The sequence below is a fragment of the Rhinopithecus roxellana genome, chromosome 15, assembly GCF_007565055.1.
Source record: "Rhinopithecus roxellana isolate Shanxi Qingling chromosome 15, ASM756505v1, whole genome shotgun sequence".
Taxonomy (NCBI): Eukaryota; Metazoa; Chordata; class Mammalia; order Primates; family Cercopithecidae; genus Rhinopithecus; species Rhinopithecus roxellana.
The window spans coordinates 79,242,722-79,259,029 of NC_044563.1; the positions used below are offsets into that span (position 1 = coordinate 79,242,722).

At 49.0% G+C, this 16,308-nt stretch overlaps 1 protein-coding gene across 1 annotated transcript; it reads left to right on the forward strand.

Moving 5' to 3' along the window:
• Positions 1 to 546: 546 nt before the first annotated feature.
• FOXR1 (forkhead box R1) lies at positions 547 to 10,434 on the forward strand. Its single transcript, XM_030918815.1, has 6 exons — positions 547 to 819; positions 7,875 to 7,949; positions 8,053 to 8,300; positions 8,538 to 8,764; positions 9,645 to 9,883; positions 10,360 to 10,434. Exons 1-6 carry the CDS (start codon positions 759 to 761, stop codon positions 10,386 to 10,388), a joined length of 879 nt encoding a protein of 292 aa, XP_030774675.1. The 5' UTR covers positions 547 to 758; the 3' UTR covers positions 10,389 to 10,434.
• The last annotated feature ends 5,874 nt before the right edge of the window (positions 10,435 to 16,308 follow it).

The following is a 16,308-nucleotide window of genomic DNA, read 5'->3' on the forward strand; positions in this document are numbered from 1 at the left end:
ATTCTCCTGCGTCAGCCTCCCTGGTAGGTGGGTTACAGGCTTGAGCCACCACGCACGGCTAATTTTTGTATTTTTAGTAGAAACGGGGTCTCACCATTGGCCAGGCTGGTCTCAAACTTCTGACCTCAGGTGATCCGCCCACCTCGGCCTCCCAAAGGGCTGGGATTACAGGCGTGAACGACCGCGTCCGGCCGAAAAACAACAAAAAATTTTTTCATCAAATCACCATCCAGTCTAACTCCATCTCCACCATCTACTACAGATGTGATCGTGGATAAGCCATAAACCTTTCATAACTTTTATAAAGTAACTACAATTATGGTAGAAAGGATTAATGTTAAAGCAAAACTATTAAAAAAAAAAATACGATCACGTGACCATGGCGCCTTTTCAATGAAATAAGGGGCTTGGGCAAACGAGGATGCGGAAGATGGTCTGGGGTCCCTTCCGGATCCCCAGGTCCTCGACCCCCAGCATGTAAGGGCAAGATCAAGGAGGGTCTTCCTAAGCGTTCCTTGGCGCGGTCCTGAGGAGATTAAAGGCGTCAAATGGACCACTCCACACCTGAGCTGCCGCCAAGCTAACTCAATCGGAGCCGGCGCATTTGAGAAGGCGCCTGTGAGGGTCGCTCCTCAGCCGCCGCGCTCCCACTCCGCGCCGCCGCGACTCTGCCCGCCCCGAAGGTGGACGTGAAGCTCCAACACCTCGACTTCTGGGCCAGCCTCCATGGCCAGGTCCCGGGACTGCTGGACTGGGACATGGGGAACGAGCTCTTTCTGGCCTTCACCACATCTCACCTCTCCTTAGCCGAGCAGAAACGTGAGTAGCGGGTGGGGTGAGGTGGGGGCTGGGCGTGGCGGCGGGGTGGCCTAGGGGCTCGCGGGACCCCGGGGCCGGGCGGCTCCCCGGCCTTCGCCCCCGCCTCCCGGGGAGGCTTGCGGGGGCCGAGCCCCCCGGGCTTAGCTCCGCAGCCCCCACTCCACCCCCACTCGTGAACTCCACTTGGGAGTGGTGGGGCGGGGGCGGTTCGCGCCTGACTCAATTGGAAGCTTCCCGAAGGCAGCTGGTCTTACCTAAAAACGGAGGCTTTCCAGTCTACGTCACCAGCCAGGCTCCCAGAACATTCCAAGGCCTCTTCTGGGTCTTCTTGGCGCTGGTCGCCATTTGCTATACTGTATATTTCAGTTACTTTTCCGTCTCTTAAAAAAACAGGCCTCATCGTTTTATCCATGGCTGTATTCTCACCTCTTAACATACTGTCTGACACCTAGAAGTGCTCCCTACTTGCCAAATGCTTGGTTGACCATCGCGATCTTTTAGGCTTTCTTTTTCTTCTTTGGACCTCAAGTGTGGAGAGTTGAGGCAATTACTCCCCACATTCATGGTACCTTTTTGCCTGCAAGGCTCTTGGATTAACTTTTTTTTTCCCCAAATTTATTGTTTTTGAGACGGAGTCTTGCTCTGTCTCCCAGGCTAGAGTGTCAGCTCACTGCAACCTCCGCCTCCCGCGTTCAAGCGATTCTCCCACCGCAGCTTCCTGAGTAGTCTGGATTGCAGGCGTGCGCCACCACGCCCTGTTAGTTTTTTTATTTTTAGTAGAGGTGGAGTTTCACCATGTTGCTCATGTTGGCCTTCCAAAAGTGCTGGGATTACAGGCCTGAGCCACCGCCCCCGGCCTTAACTCTTCCTTTTGCCCCTTAAGTCTCTGTCCCTCCTTCCATTACCTCCGCTACTCCCATAACCAACCCTAATCCATTTAACGTCTGTTTTCTCCACTCATTGTTTTTGAGAGCTGTTGTTTTGCGTTGCTAAATTCAGGCCTGGTTCATTATTTCTGATTGTTGTTACTATTCTATCTGCTGGGTGTCCCACCTTTTACATTTTAATTTTCTTTACACCTAGATTGCTTCCAACTCTTTGCCACCATAATTAATGCTAATGAACATTCTTGTTTCTTCATTCAAGAAATATGTATTGAGCACCTCCAACTGACCTGGCACTGTTCTAGAAACTCATGATACGCAGTGAACAGAACAGACAAGGAACTTTACATTCTACTGGGGGCAGATAGATAATCCACATAAGTATAATAAATGAGTAGGCCATATAGTATGCTATAAAGTGATCATCTGCAATGGAGAAAGAACAGGAGGAGACTCAGGAATAGGGGAAGGGTATGGTAGCAGCTACAGTTTGTTTTTGTTTATTTATTTTTGTTTTTTGAGATGGAGCCTGGCCCTGTTGCCCAGGCTGGAGTTCAGTGGTGCAGTCTTGGTTCACCACAACCTCTGCCTCCTGGGTTCAAGGGATTCTCCTGCCTCAGCCTGCTGAGTAACTGGGACTACAGGCACGTGCCCCCATGCCCGGTTAATTTTTGTATTTTTAGTAGAGATAGGGTTTCACTCTGTTGGCCAGGCTGGTCTCGAACTCCTGACCGTGATCCGCCGTCTCAGCCTCCCAAAGTGCTGGGATTACAGGTGTGAGCCACGGCGCCCGGCATTTTTTTTTTTTTTTTTGACATGGAGTCTCACTCTGTCGCCCAGGCTGGAGTACAGTAGCGCAATCTCAGCTCACTGTACCCTCTGCCACCCAGGTTCAAGCAATTCTTGTGCCCCAGCCTCACCAGTAGCTGGGATTACAGGCATGCATCACCATGCCCACCTAATTTTTGTATTTTTAGTAGAGACAGTTTCACCATGTTGACCAGGCTGGTCTCAAACTCCTGGCCTCAAGTGATCTACTTGCCTCAGCCTCCCAAAGTGCTGGGATTACAGGTGTGAGCCACCACGCCCGGCCACAGCTACAGTTTTAAATAAGATTGTGGGGTTGAACTCAATTAGGAACATAGTATTTGAGCAAAGAGTTGATGGGAGGGGAGGAGTGAGCCTAGAGGGTACTTGAAGGGAAAGTGGTAAGGAGGTCAGTAAGGCTGAATGACAGTAAATAAAGAGCTCCAAAGGGTGTGGTTGAGAGCAGGAATGACTGTCCTCTAAAGACTTTAGGGTTGACTTTGAGTCAGATGAGGGTTGGTTTTAAGGTTTTGTTTGAGATGGGCTCTTGCTCTTGCTCAGGCTGGAGTGCGGTGGCACAATTACCTCCAGGCTCAAGCAATGCTCCCACCTCAGTCCCCAAAGTAGCTGCAACCACAGGCACGGGCCACCACACTGGCTAACTTTTTTAGTATTTGTAGAGATGGGGATCTCCCTATGTTGCCCAGGCTGGTCTCGAACTCCTGGACTCAAGCAATCCTCCTACTTCCCAAATTGAGCAGAGGAGTGACTTGCTCTCAGGGTCTGCTTCATGAATGTGTGACCCGTGCAGTTGCCTAGGTGCCTGTGTTTGGTTTAATACACTGCTATCACTGTCTTGAAATTTTTAGTAATTTTTCAACGAAGAGCCTCATGTTTTCTTTACTGGACCCTACAAATTATGTGGCTAGTCCTGCATGATCTGTATTTGAAAAGATCACTCTGGCTGTTGTGTTGAGGGTAGACTTTGGATGTACAGAGACTAGGAGGCTGCAGTAGTAATCCAGACAAGAGATGATGGTAGATTGGGCCAGGGTAGTAGCAGGAGAACCAGCTAGCTATGCTGATGGATTGGATATGTAGTATAAGACAGACAACTGAGTATGAACCTTTCAAAGTGTTTTGACCTAGTGGAAGGATGGAGTTGCCTTGTACTGCAAGTGGGATACAGGTTTAGGAAAGAAAATCAGGAATTCTGTTCTGGATATGCTGAGCTGAGAGATCCTTAGACATCCAAGTAGAAGTGTTGAGTCTGCGGTTGGATACCTGAGCCTGGAGTTCTGGAGAGAGGTGGGGACTGCAGATGTAAATTTTGGGTCTTTTGGTCTATGGGTGGAATTTAAGGAGTAATAGAGGAGGAACAAGAATGAGCCCTGGGGGCAGTCCATTGTAAAGAGATTGGAGAGAAGAGCGATAACTAGCAAAAAAGACCATTGAGAATCAAAAGTAGGGGGTCTGTGGTGTCCTGGAAACCAAGTGGTAAAAGCCTTTCAAGGAGGGAGTGGTTAGATGAGTGGAATGTAAGTGATGATTGGACTTAACTAAGCAGAGGTCCCTGGCTAGTGGTTTTAGTAAGTGGTAGAATGTAAAACCTGACTGAAGGGCGTTTAAGAATGGAAGGTGGGGAAGTAGAGGCAATGTGTTATTATGCTTCAACAGGAAATAAGATGGTATAATTTTTAAGTTTTTCTTTCTTTTCTTCTCTCTCTCTCTTTTAGAGACAGGGTCTCTATCTGGTGCCCAGGCTGGAGTGCAGTGGCACCAGCACAGCTCACTGCAGCCTTGAGCAGGCTTGAACTCCTGGGCTCAAGTGATCCTCCTGCCTCAGCTTTTTAAAGCAGGCTGGGATTACAAGCATAAGCCACTGCACCTGGTCCCTGAAATGGGAGAATTAACGGCATGTTTGCAGGCTGATGAGAATGACCCAACAAAGACAAAAAATCAGTGACACAGGACAGAGAGGGGAAGATTTGTGGAACAGTGTCCTTTAAAAAGCGTGGGGGATCTGTGCCAAAGCGAGACACAGACATCCAGAGGTGCTATCCTTGGGTCGCAATGAGATCAGCAGTCCATTGATCCTACCTTTTCACTGTTTCAATCACTTGATGTGTCTACCCTTATTCAACTAACTTGAATCCCATGGTCAAATATTACGCAGGTTCCCTGGATCGTCTGTGGCTTTGGAGCACTTTGTTGGCCAAACCACAACCCTGACTAAATCCACCTCTGCCAAACGAGTGAGCCAAAACCATAATTCAGTGGACTGGTGATCTCAGTGGGATCATAGTTGGGGTTGAGGGAGTTAGCCAGAAAGACACAAGGTGGTGCATTTTTATGTGGTACATAAATGAGGTTACGGAGAGGTTGCAATTGTTGATTTAGGTTATGACTGAGGGAGTGTCTACAGTAGAGTAGAAGTCAGACTCGCTGGAGAAGAGTTCAATAAACAGCAAAGATCATGTTTTTGTTTTCTAAACAAGGTCTGGCTTTGTTGCCCAAGCTAGAGTGCAGTAGCGTGAGCTTGGCTCACTGCAACCTCCCCTTTCCCTCTCGAGCCATCCTCCCACTTTAGCCTCCTGAGTAGCTGGGACTACAGGCTCACACCACCACACTCGGCTAGACTATTATCTTTGTATTTTTTGTAGAGATGGGGTTTCACCATGTTGCCCAGGCTGATTTCAAACTCCTGGGCCCAAGCAATCTGCCCTGCCTAAGCCTCTTAAAGTGCTGGGATTATAGGCATGAGCCACCACACCTGGCCAGCAACCAAGATTTAAGGCAGGAGTAGTGTTGGAGAGTGACAGTAAGTCAGGAGCTAAAACAGGAGGTCAGTAGATGATAGTAACAGTGGAGATTGATTAGTATATAAGTTCCTGTATTAACTTGAAAATATACATCCAGGAGCAAACAGTAAGGTAAATTGTAGTCCTGCCTCATTGCTCTTAACAAGGACTGCTCCAGTTGATACTCAGAACTGCAGTATAATAAGCGATTCTGTTTCTTTGCATGTTTCTCAACACTTGGTATTATCTTTATAACTCTAGTCAATCTGATTATCTCGTTATCTTACAGTGTTTTTCTTATTAATAATACTGATCATCTTGTTAGCCATTCAATTATCCCCTCCGTGTGAATGCTGATTCATATCATTTGCCCATTTGTAAGTTTGTGTTGACATTTTACATATTGATTTGTAGGAGCTCTGTATATATTAGAGAACTGAGAAATTTGGGTTGAGGCCAGCTGCGGTGGCTCATGCCTGTAATCCCAGCACTATGGGAGGCCAAGGCGGGCGGATCACAAGGTCAGGAGATCGAGACCATCCTGGCTAATATGGTGAAACCCAGTCTCTACAAAAATACAAAAAAAATTAGCTGGGCATGGTGGCAGGTGCCTGTAGTCCCAGCTACTCGGGAGGCTGAGGCAGGAGAATGGTGTGAACCCGGGAGGTGGAGCTTTCAGTGAGCTGAGATGGCGCCACTGCACTCCAGCCTGGGCGACAGAGCAAGACTCTGTCTCAAAAAAAAAAAAGAAAGAAAGAAATATTTGGGTTGAAGTTTTGCTGTCTATTGATTTTTTTTTTTTTTTCTTATGGTGATTTTTACTATGTTTGAACTTTTTTTTAAGACAGAGTCTTGCTCTGTCACCTAGGCTGGAGTACAGTGGCATGATCTCAGCTCACTGCAACCTCCGCCTCCCAGGTTCAAGTGATTCTCCTGCCTCAGCCTCCCAAGTGGCTGGAACTACAGGTAAGTGCCACCACACCCGGCTAATTTTTTGTACTTTTAGTAGAGATAGGGTTTCGCCATGTTGGCCAGGCTGATCTTGAACTCCTGACCTCAAGTAATCCACCTGCCTTGGCCTCCCAAAGTGCTGGGATTACAGGTATCAGCCACCACACCTGGCCAAACTTTAATATTTGTACTATAATATGTGCATAAAACTTATAGATTCATTTTAGGGTAACTGGCATCTTAAGAGTATGTATTATAAGTCTTTGTTCAAGTCTTTTAAGTTCTTTATTTAAGAGCTGAGATGGGAGGATTGCTTGAGCTGGGAGGTGGAGATTGCAGTGAGCCAGTGTCACACCACTGCACTCCAGCATGGGCAACCAAGCAAGACCGTGTCTCAAAAAAAAAAACCCTATGTTTATATCTTTTGCTACTTTTTCCTTTTTTGAGTACTATGTTGAATATTAGCAACATAATAGGCATCCTCTCTAATTAAGCAATAAGGATGTCATTTCCCAAACAAAAGCCTAGATTCATCTGTAATATAATGACACTCATAGGGACAGTGAGGGGGCAAAAATAGTTTTTGTCCTGAACAACCAGTTAATGGTGGTGCCACTTGCTGAGACAAAGAATACAGGAAGGCCAGGCATGGTGGTTCACGCCTGTAATCCCAACATTTTGGGAGCCTGAATAGGAGGATTGTTTGAGCCCAGGGGTTCAAGACCAGCCCGGGCAACAACATAGTGAGACCCTCATCTATACAAAAAATACAAAAATTAGGCCGGGCGCGGTGGCTCACACCCGTAATCCCAGCACTTTGGGAGGCTGAGGCGGCTGGATCATGAGGTCAGGAGTTCGACACCAGCCTGGCCAATATGGTGAAAGCTCTACTAAAAATATAAAATTACCCGGGCGTGGTGGCAGGCACCTGTAATCTCAGCTACTCGGGAGGCTGAGGCAGGAGAATCACTTGAACCTGGGAGGCAGAGGTTGCAGTGAGCCAAGATCACGCCACTACACTCCAGCCTGGGTGACAGAGCAAGACTCCATCTGAAAAAAAAAAAAATGCAAAAATTAATGGGGCATAGTGGCGTGCACCTGTAGTTCCAGCTACTTGGGAGGCTGAGGTGGGAGAATCTCTTGAGCACACCACTGCACTCCAGCCTGTGCAACACAGCAAGACCCTGTCTCAGAAAAAAAACAAGAATACAGGAGGAAGAGCAACAAGATGGAATTCAGTTTTAGAAGCCATTTGAAGTGCCTGTGGGCTACCCAAGTAAAGATATCCAGTAAGTAGTTCTCCTTAAGGGCTAGCACAGAATGCTAGGCTAGAGGTGAAGATTTGAGAGCTCTACATTTTTTTATAGATGTTAACTGAAGCCACAGGCATGCATGAGATCATTCAGGGACAGTATATGTAGAGTGAGAAAAAAAGAATGCAGAGGGGAATGAGGTCAGAGAGGTAAAGGGAAAACCAGTAGAAGTAGAATGTGATGTTAACTCCCCAGGCAGGGCCCACAATACCTTCTCCCAGAGAAGCCTTAAGGCCTAGGATCCTAGGGTCACAAAGGGATATCCTAGGATGTTTTGACTCTCTCTTTCTTTTTGCCAGTTGCCAGGTATAAACTCCGAATTGTTAAGCCACCAAAATTACCCCTCGAGAAAAAACCCAACCCTGATAAGGATGGTAAGTATTGAGTTCTCTGACCTGTTTCTGTGACCTGGGCTGGAGACCAGGGGCACCCAAAGCCAGTGGGCTGCGGCACACAATCTCCTTTTGTTCTGCACAGGTCCAGATTATGAACCCAACCTCTGGATGTGGGTAAACCCCAACATCGTGTATCCCCCTGGAAAGCTGGAGGTCTCAGGACCTAGGAAGAGGGAGGATCTGACAAGCACACTCCCCTTATCTCAGCCACCACAGAAGGAGGAAGATGCCAGCTGCTCAGAAGCCACAGGGGTGGAATCACTGTCCCGGTCCTCCAGCAAGTGGTCTCCCCCTCGGAAGCGCTTTGCCTTTTCCCCCAGCACTTGGGAGGTATGAATCTCTGGGGGTGGGAGCCGGACTTGGGCAGTAGGCGAGGGGCATGGGGAAGAGCCATCACAGTTCTGCTCTCTTAGCCATAGCAAAAGGTGAACGGGTTCAGAAATTACCTACATGCTTGGGTTGGGGAGAAGCCCAGATGGTGGCCTTAGACCACCCCCCCTTCCTGCCACTGCACCCTGGAGTAGAGGCTGAGGAGTCAGGACCAGTTCCTACTCTGTGCTCCTCTAGCTCACAGAAGAGGAGGAGGCTGAGGACCAGGAAGACAGCTCCTCTGTGGCTCTCCCATCCCCTCACAAAAGGGCCCCCCTCCAGAGTCGGAGGCTTCGGCAAGCCAGCAGCCAGGCGGGGAGGCTCTGGTCCCGGCCCCCTCTCAATTACTTCCACCTAATTGCCCTGGCATTAAGAAACAGTTCCCCCTGTGGCCTCAACGTGCAACAGATCTACAGTTTCACTCGGTATGTGCCGGGGGCCCTGTGAGGAGGGGGAAGTGGGGGCCAGGGCCCTGGGCTGATGCCTTCCAATCCATCCCAGGCCCTGGGTTGCTGACCTGGTTTCCCTATCTGGGTCTGAGAGGACGAGTATGTTCCCAGTTCCCTTTTCCCAGGCACATTTGTGCCCACATGTGTACAGGAACATAGCCATTCCCACCCCTTTTCACATCTAAAGAACCCTCCAACCTTTTTATGACTTTAGTTCTTTTTTTCTTTTTCTTTTTTTTTCTTTTTAACTAGTTTTCAGTGCTCTTTGGGTATAGTTCTCCTTTAAAACATAAATTCACTTGAGTCAGGTAACAGTTTTCCACCATCCTTTGAAGATCAGCCAGTCTAAAGTCAGGTTTCCCCAACAGTTCCCACCTGCTTCTGCTAGGACTGGACTGCCTGGCACAGCTCCCTGCACCCCCAGGGGCGCAGGGAACCCAGTTGAGAAGGGTTTTCCATTTAGCTCAGAAAGTCCTGCTCACATGAGTGTGAGGAAGGGAGTTTGTTGGGCCCTTTCCCAGCGTTAGGAAAAGTGCCTAATGTCTCAGAATAGGCATTTTTAAGTGGTTTCCGTCCTTGATCAAGATTCCTCTTATGGGAGATGCTTGGCCTGATTCTGCTTTGTTCATGCTGTGGTCCAAGCCCTGGCCCTCAGAGGGAGGGAGGGTTCAGGTGAGCCACACACCACGTGGACGCTTTGCCACGTGCTCAGTCAGCAAAGAGCAACTCCAGGCCAACTTGCTACTATCCCCCTGTAGAGGGGCTGAAGTTCCTGGCCCCTGGGTAGAACATGCTCCAGAGAAGGGCATTCCCGAGACATAACATGCCTTTCCTTACCTCTCCTCCCTGTCCACAGAAAACACTTCCCCTTTTTCCGGACAGCCCCAGAAGGCTGGAAGAATACTGTCCGTCACAATCTCTGTTTTCGAGACAGCTTTGAGAAAGTGCCTGTCAGCATGCAGGCCGGGGCCAGCACACGGCCTCGATCTTGCCTCTGGAAGTTGACGGAGGAGGGACACCGCCGCTTTGCGGAGGAGGCTCGCGCCTTGGCTTCCACTCGGCTGGAAAGTATCCAGCAGTGCATGAGCCAGCCAGGTGTGAAGACTTGTGTGTGGGCCCAAGGGGAGGAGACCTGAGGATCCTGACCCAAAACTGAGTGTGGAAGCCTGGGTCACACCATGGTGGGGGGTCAGGGGGGCATCTTCTATAGGAAACAGGGATTAGCAGTGATCTGAGACCCTCAGGTGATGCCTGCCTGAGGTGAGACCTCCCCCACCAATGTGGGACGTGATGTGCCAGGAATCCATGGGCAAACAACTAAGGGGCAGCCGGCCTTGCCAAGCCCAGCAGCCTAGGCAATAGTGAGCACACAACATGAGAAGCACACTAATAGAGGTTATGTGCAAAGAGTACTTGTACTTTCCCTGGAGCAGTGCAGGGAGGCTTCAGAGAAGAGGCAGCACTTGAGCCTTGTGTGAAAGAAGCAGATCACCTGCTATGAGAGAGCATCCCAGGCCTAGGAAACAGCAATTGTGAAGCATAAACTCCTGAACTCTCTCCTTTTCTTACAGATGTGATGCCCTTCCTCTTTGATCTTTAACCCCAAGAAGCAGGAGCCAGCTAATGCTTTATTAAATTTACCCTCAGTAGCCTTCTGTGTGTGTCTATGGAGGTGGGGTCTCTAAGGATGGGGTTAAGGGTGGAGGTGGAGATCAACTCCAACGTTGGAGATGGGACACCTTCAGCTTACAGATGCTCCTGAGGCAATGGGGCAGGTGCCTGCTGTGCAGCAAAGGGAGTCCGTAATTTTCTTTCCTCAAAGGAGGAAAATGCACAGCCTTCTAAAGCATCTTGGAGCAATTTCCATTTTCCTGAATTATGAAGATAATCTTGGCTGGGTGTAGTGGCTCACACCTGTAATCCAGCACTTTGGGAGGCTGAGGCAGGAGGATCCCTTGAGCACGGGCGGTTAAGGCTGCAGTCAGCCATGATCACACCACTGCACTCCAGCCTGGGCAACAGCAAGACTCCATCTTTAAAAATTATCCTGGGAGATGCCAGTTTGTAACAGCCAATTCTGTAAGCCTCACACATTCATTCAATTGATACTCCTTAACCACCACGCCTGGCTAATTTTTTGTATTTTTTTAGTAGAGATGGGGTTTCTCCATGTTGGTCAGGCTGATCTCGAACTCCTGACCTCAGGTGATCCGCCCGCCTTGGCCTCCCAAAGTGCTGGGATTACAAGTGTGAGCCACTGCACCCGGCAGGTGACTTTTTTTTTTCTTTTTTTTTTGAGATAGAGTCTCGCATTGTTGACCAGGCTGGAGTGCAGTAGCACAATCTCGGCTCACTGCAACCTTCGCCTCCCAGGTTCAAGCGATCCTCCTGCCTCAGCTCCCCTAGTAGCTGGGATTACAGGCATGCACCACAAGGCCCAGCTAATTTTTGTATTTTTAGTAGAGACAGGATTTCACCATGTTGGCCAGGCTGGTCTCCAATTCCTGACCTCAGATGATCCACCCGCCTTGGCCTCCCAAAGTGCTGGAATTACAGGCGTGAGCCACCACGCCTGGCCTCTTGAGTTAATTTTTGTATGGTCAGCGTTCATTTTTGGCTTGTAGATGTCCAATTGCTCCTTCCAAAAGTGCTGGATTACAAGTGTGAGCTGACTACAGCCTCGAACTCCTTGGGCTCAGGCAATCCTCCCACCTCAGCCTCCCAAGGAGCTAGGACTACAGGTGCGTACCACCACACCCGGCTAATTTTTTTTTTTTTTTTTTTTTTTTGAGACGGAGTCTTGCTTTGTCGCCCAGGCTGGAGTGCAGTGGCACCATCTCGGCTCGCTGCAAGCTCCGCCTCCTGAGTTCACGCCATTCTCCTGCCTCAGCCTCCGAGTAGCTGGGACTACAGGTACGCACCACCATGCCCGGCTAATTTTTTGTATTTTTAGTAGAGACGGGTTTCACTGTGTTAGCCAGGATGGTCTCGATCTCCTGACCTTCTGATCCACCCGCCTTGGCCTCTCAAAGTGCTGGGATTACAGGCATGAGCCACTGCGCCCGGCGCCCCGGCTAATTTTTTTTTGCGATGGAGTTTTGCTCTTGTTGCCCAGGCTGGAGTGCAATGGCGCAATCTCTGCTCACTGCAACCTCCACCTCCCGAGTTCAAGCCATTCTCCTGCCTCACACTCCGAGTAGCTGAGATTACAGGCATCCACCACCACATCTGGCTAATTTTTTTGTATTTTTAGTAGAGATAGGGTTTCACCGTATTACTCAGGCTGGTCTCAAACTCCTGACCTCAGGTGATCCACCTGCCTCAGCCTCCTAAAGTGCTGGGATCACAAGCGTGAGCCACCGCACCCGACCTGGATACTGATTTCTAAGTGATAGCCACTGAAGGAGTGGGTAAGGGAGACCAGGTCAGGTCATTTGCTCTGGGCCCACCCAGAGCTCTCCTGCAGCCAAAGCCTCTTTCCTACAACCCTAGTCTATTCAGCTCCTAGGAAGGAGAGGGTCCTGAGTCCCAAGCTCTGCTTTCATCTGATTTCACCTCAATTTGTCCACCTCATCTGCACTTTGTATACAGCCTTATCACTGTGCACATTCTTGTTAACATCAGGGTTTTTTTTGCTTTGTTTTTGTTTTTTGAGATGGAGTCTCACTCTGTTGCCCCAGCTGGAGTGCAATGGAGCAATCTCGGCTCACTGCAACTTCCGCCTCCCAGGTTCAAGCGATTCTCCTGCCGCAGCCTCCCAAGCAGCTGGGACTACAGGCGTGCACCACCATGTCTGGCTAATTTTTGTATTTTACTAGAGATGAGGTTTCATCATGTGGCCCAGGCTGGTCTCAAACTCCTGAGCTCTGGCAATCCACTTGCCCCGGCCTCCCACAGTACTAGATTACAGGTGTGAGCCACCACACCTGGCCAACATCAGGTTGAAGTTGCAAGTGGATCCCAAAATGCAACAGATCAGAAAGAAAGTACAAAACAATACAGCCTTTGGGGAAAATGGGACTTGGAAAAAAATCTGCCTTTGCCCACTTTGCTCTCTAATAAACTCCTGTACTTGCACCTAGTTTTCACTTATCGATTACTTTATTTTTCTGTTTTTAGGCAGAATTGCAATCCCAGCTCACTGCACCTCCCAGGTTCAAGCAATTCTCCTGCCTCAGTCTCCCGAGTAGCTGGGACCACAGGCACGTGCCATCACGTCCTGCTAATTTTTGTATTTTTAGTAGAGTCGGGGTTTCACCATGTTGTCCAGGCTGGTCTTGTACCCTCCCTGAGGTCAAGCGATGCACCCATGTCAGCCTCCCAAAGTGTTGGGATTACAAGTGTGAGCCACCACCCCAGGCCAGAGGAAAAGCATTCTAATAGAGGGGTTAGAGTGGACAAAGCCCTGGAGGTAGAGACATACCTTGGCCTTTTGAGCAAATGGGGATGAGACCATGGAAGACAGAATACACTAAACAAGGGCAGAAGGATCCAAGGTGAAACTGGGAGAGGCACAGCGTAGGCTTTTCTAGGCTATAACAGGGCATTTGGACTTTTTTCCAGTATGGTGGAAAGTAATTGAAGTAACTTAACCTGTTTGTTGTTGTCATTGTTGTTAATCACAATTAGCCATTCATTGACAGTGGCTTGTTGTCGGGGGAAGCCAACATGGAAGCAGGAAGACCCATTAGGAGGTGACTGCAGTAAATCAGACTGGTTGAAGTAGTAGTGGCAGTAGAGATGGAGACAGAAGAACAATTTGATGATGCATCGTGGAGGTAGAAAAAACAAGTCAATAGTATTGACTGCAGGAGAAGAAACGACAAAAATGACTCTGAGGTTTTTGGTTTGAGCAAGTAGGTGAATGGTGAGGAGATGAAGCCTGCAGGAGTAGCAGGTTTGAGCATTCTGTGTTTAGTATCTGTGAGACAAGAGCGGGCACGATGGCTTACACCTGTAATCCCAGCACTTGGGGAGGCAGAGATGGGTGGATCACTTGAGCCCGGGAGTTGGAAACTAGCCTGGGCAACATGTCAAGACCCCTTCTCTACAAAAAAGAAATAAGCTGGGCGTGGTGGCATGTGCCTGTGCTCCCAGCTACTTGGCAAGGTTGAAGTGGGAGGATTGCTTGAGCCCAGGAGGTCAAGGCTGCAGTGAGTCATAATTGTGCCACTGCACTCCAGCCTGAGTAATGACAGAGCAAGATCCTATCTCCAATTAAAAATAAATAAATAAAAGGAATCTGTGAGGCCAGGCACAGTGGCTCACACCTATAATCCCAGCACTTTGGGAGGCTGAGGTGGGAGGATCACTTGAGTTCAGGAGTTTGAGACCAGCCTGGCCAACATGGTGAAACCCTGTCTCTACAAAAAATGCAAAAATTAGCCAGGTACGGTGGCTCACACTTGTAATCCCAGCACTTTGGGAGGCTGAGGCGGGCGGATCATGAGGTCAGGAGTTTGAGACCAGACTGGCCAAGAGGGTGAAACCCCGTACTAAAAATACAAAAATTAGCTAGGCGTGGTGGTGGACACCTGTAATCCCAGCTACACAGGAGACTGAGACAAGAGAATTGCTTGAACCCAGGAGGAAGAAGTTGCCCCGAGCCGAGATCGCACCACTGCACTCCAGCCTAGGTGACAGAGCAAGACTCCGTCTCAAAAGGCGGTGGGGCCAGGCGCAGTGGCTCACACCTATAATCCCAGCACTTTGGGAGGCTGAGGTGGGTGGATCACCTGAGGTCGGGAGTTTGAGACCAGCCTGACCAACATGGAGAAACCCCGTCTCTACTGAAAAAAAAAAAAAAAAATTAGCTGGGGGTGGTGGCACATGCCTGTAATCCCACCTATTCGGGAGGCTGAGGCAGGAGAATCGCTTGAGATTGAACCCAGGAGGCGGAGGTTGCGGTGAGCTGAGATCGCACCATTGCACTCCACCCTGGGCAACGAGAGCAAAACTCCATCTCACACACAAAAAAAGGGAATCTGTGAGACATCAGGGTGGTTATGTCAATGTCAAGTAGATAGTTATAAGTCTGGAATTCAGAAGAGAAGTCTGAGGTGAAAATGTAAATCCACTGAGAGTCAGCAGTATGTGGATAGCACTTAATATGCTCTATGTACTGACAGAAAGATATCCACAAGGCCGGGTGCAGCGACTCATGCCTGTAATCCCAGCACTTTGGGAGGCCGAGGTGGGTGGATCACTTGAGGTCCAGAGTTCGAGACTAGCCTGACCAACATGGAGAAACCCTGTTTCTACTAAAAATACAAAATTAGCCGGGCATGGTGGTGCATGCCTGTAATCCCAGCTACTTGGGAGGCTGAGGCAAGAGAATCACTCAAACCCAGGAGGTGGAGGTTGTGGTGTGCCGAGATGGCGCCACTGCACTCCAGCCTGGGCAACAAGAGTGAAACTCCATCTCAAAAAAAAGAAAAAAAAAAGGAAAGATAACCACAATGCATTTTGAGGAATTAAAAAAAAAAAAAAGTAGCAGAACAGTGTGTTCAAAATTACCCCAAATATGGCAGAAATTATGTTCATATATATATATATGAAGTCTAAACAGAAACCATCTTGATCAATATAGGTGTCAAACAGCAATGGCCACCTTCGAGGACTGGGTAGGCAACAAAAATGGGGCAATTGTTTGTAGCCTCTGTACAGTTTTTTTTTTTTTTTTTTTTTTTTTGAGACGGAGTCTCGCTCTGTTGCCCAAGCTGGAGTGCAGTGGCGCTATCTTGGCTCACTGCAAGCTCCGCCTCACGGGTTCACGCCATTCTCCTGACTCAGCCTCCCAAGTAGCTGGGACTACAGACGCCTGCCACCTCGCCCGGCTAGTTTTTTGTATTTTTTAGTAGAGACGGGGTTTCACCGTGTTCACCAGGATGGTCTTGATCTCCTGACCTCGTGATCTGCCCGTCCTCGGCCTCCCAAAGTGCTGGGATTACAGGCTTGAGCCACCGCGCCCGGCCCAGTTTTTGTTTTTTACAAGAAATTGCTTTTTACAATTTTTCTTTTTTCTTTTTTTGAGACTGAGTCTTGCTCTATTACCTAGGCTGGAATGCAGTGGCAAGATCTCAGCTCACTTCAACCTCTGCCTTCCGGGCTCAAGTAATTGTCCTGTCTTAGCCTCCCTGGTAGCTGGGACCACAGTCACATACAATCCTGCCTGGTTAATTTTTTGTATTTTTAGTAGAGAAGAGGTTTTGCCATGTTGCCCAAGCTGGTCTCAAACTCCTGAGCTCAAGCAATCTGCCTGCTGGGATCACAGGCGTGAGCCACCGTGTCCGGCCTATAGTTTTTGTTTGTTTGTTTTTGAGACAGAGTGGAGTGCAGTGGCTGGATCTCAGCTCACTGCAAGCTCCGCCTCCCGGGTTTACGCCATTCTCCTGCCTCAGCCTCTCGAGTAGCTGGGACTGCAGGCGCCCGCCACCTCGCCCGGCTAGTTTTTTTGTGTGTATTTTTTAGTAGAGACGGGGTTTCACCGTGTTAGCCAGGATGGTGTCGATCTCCTGACC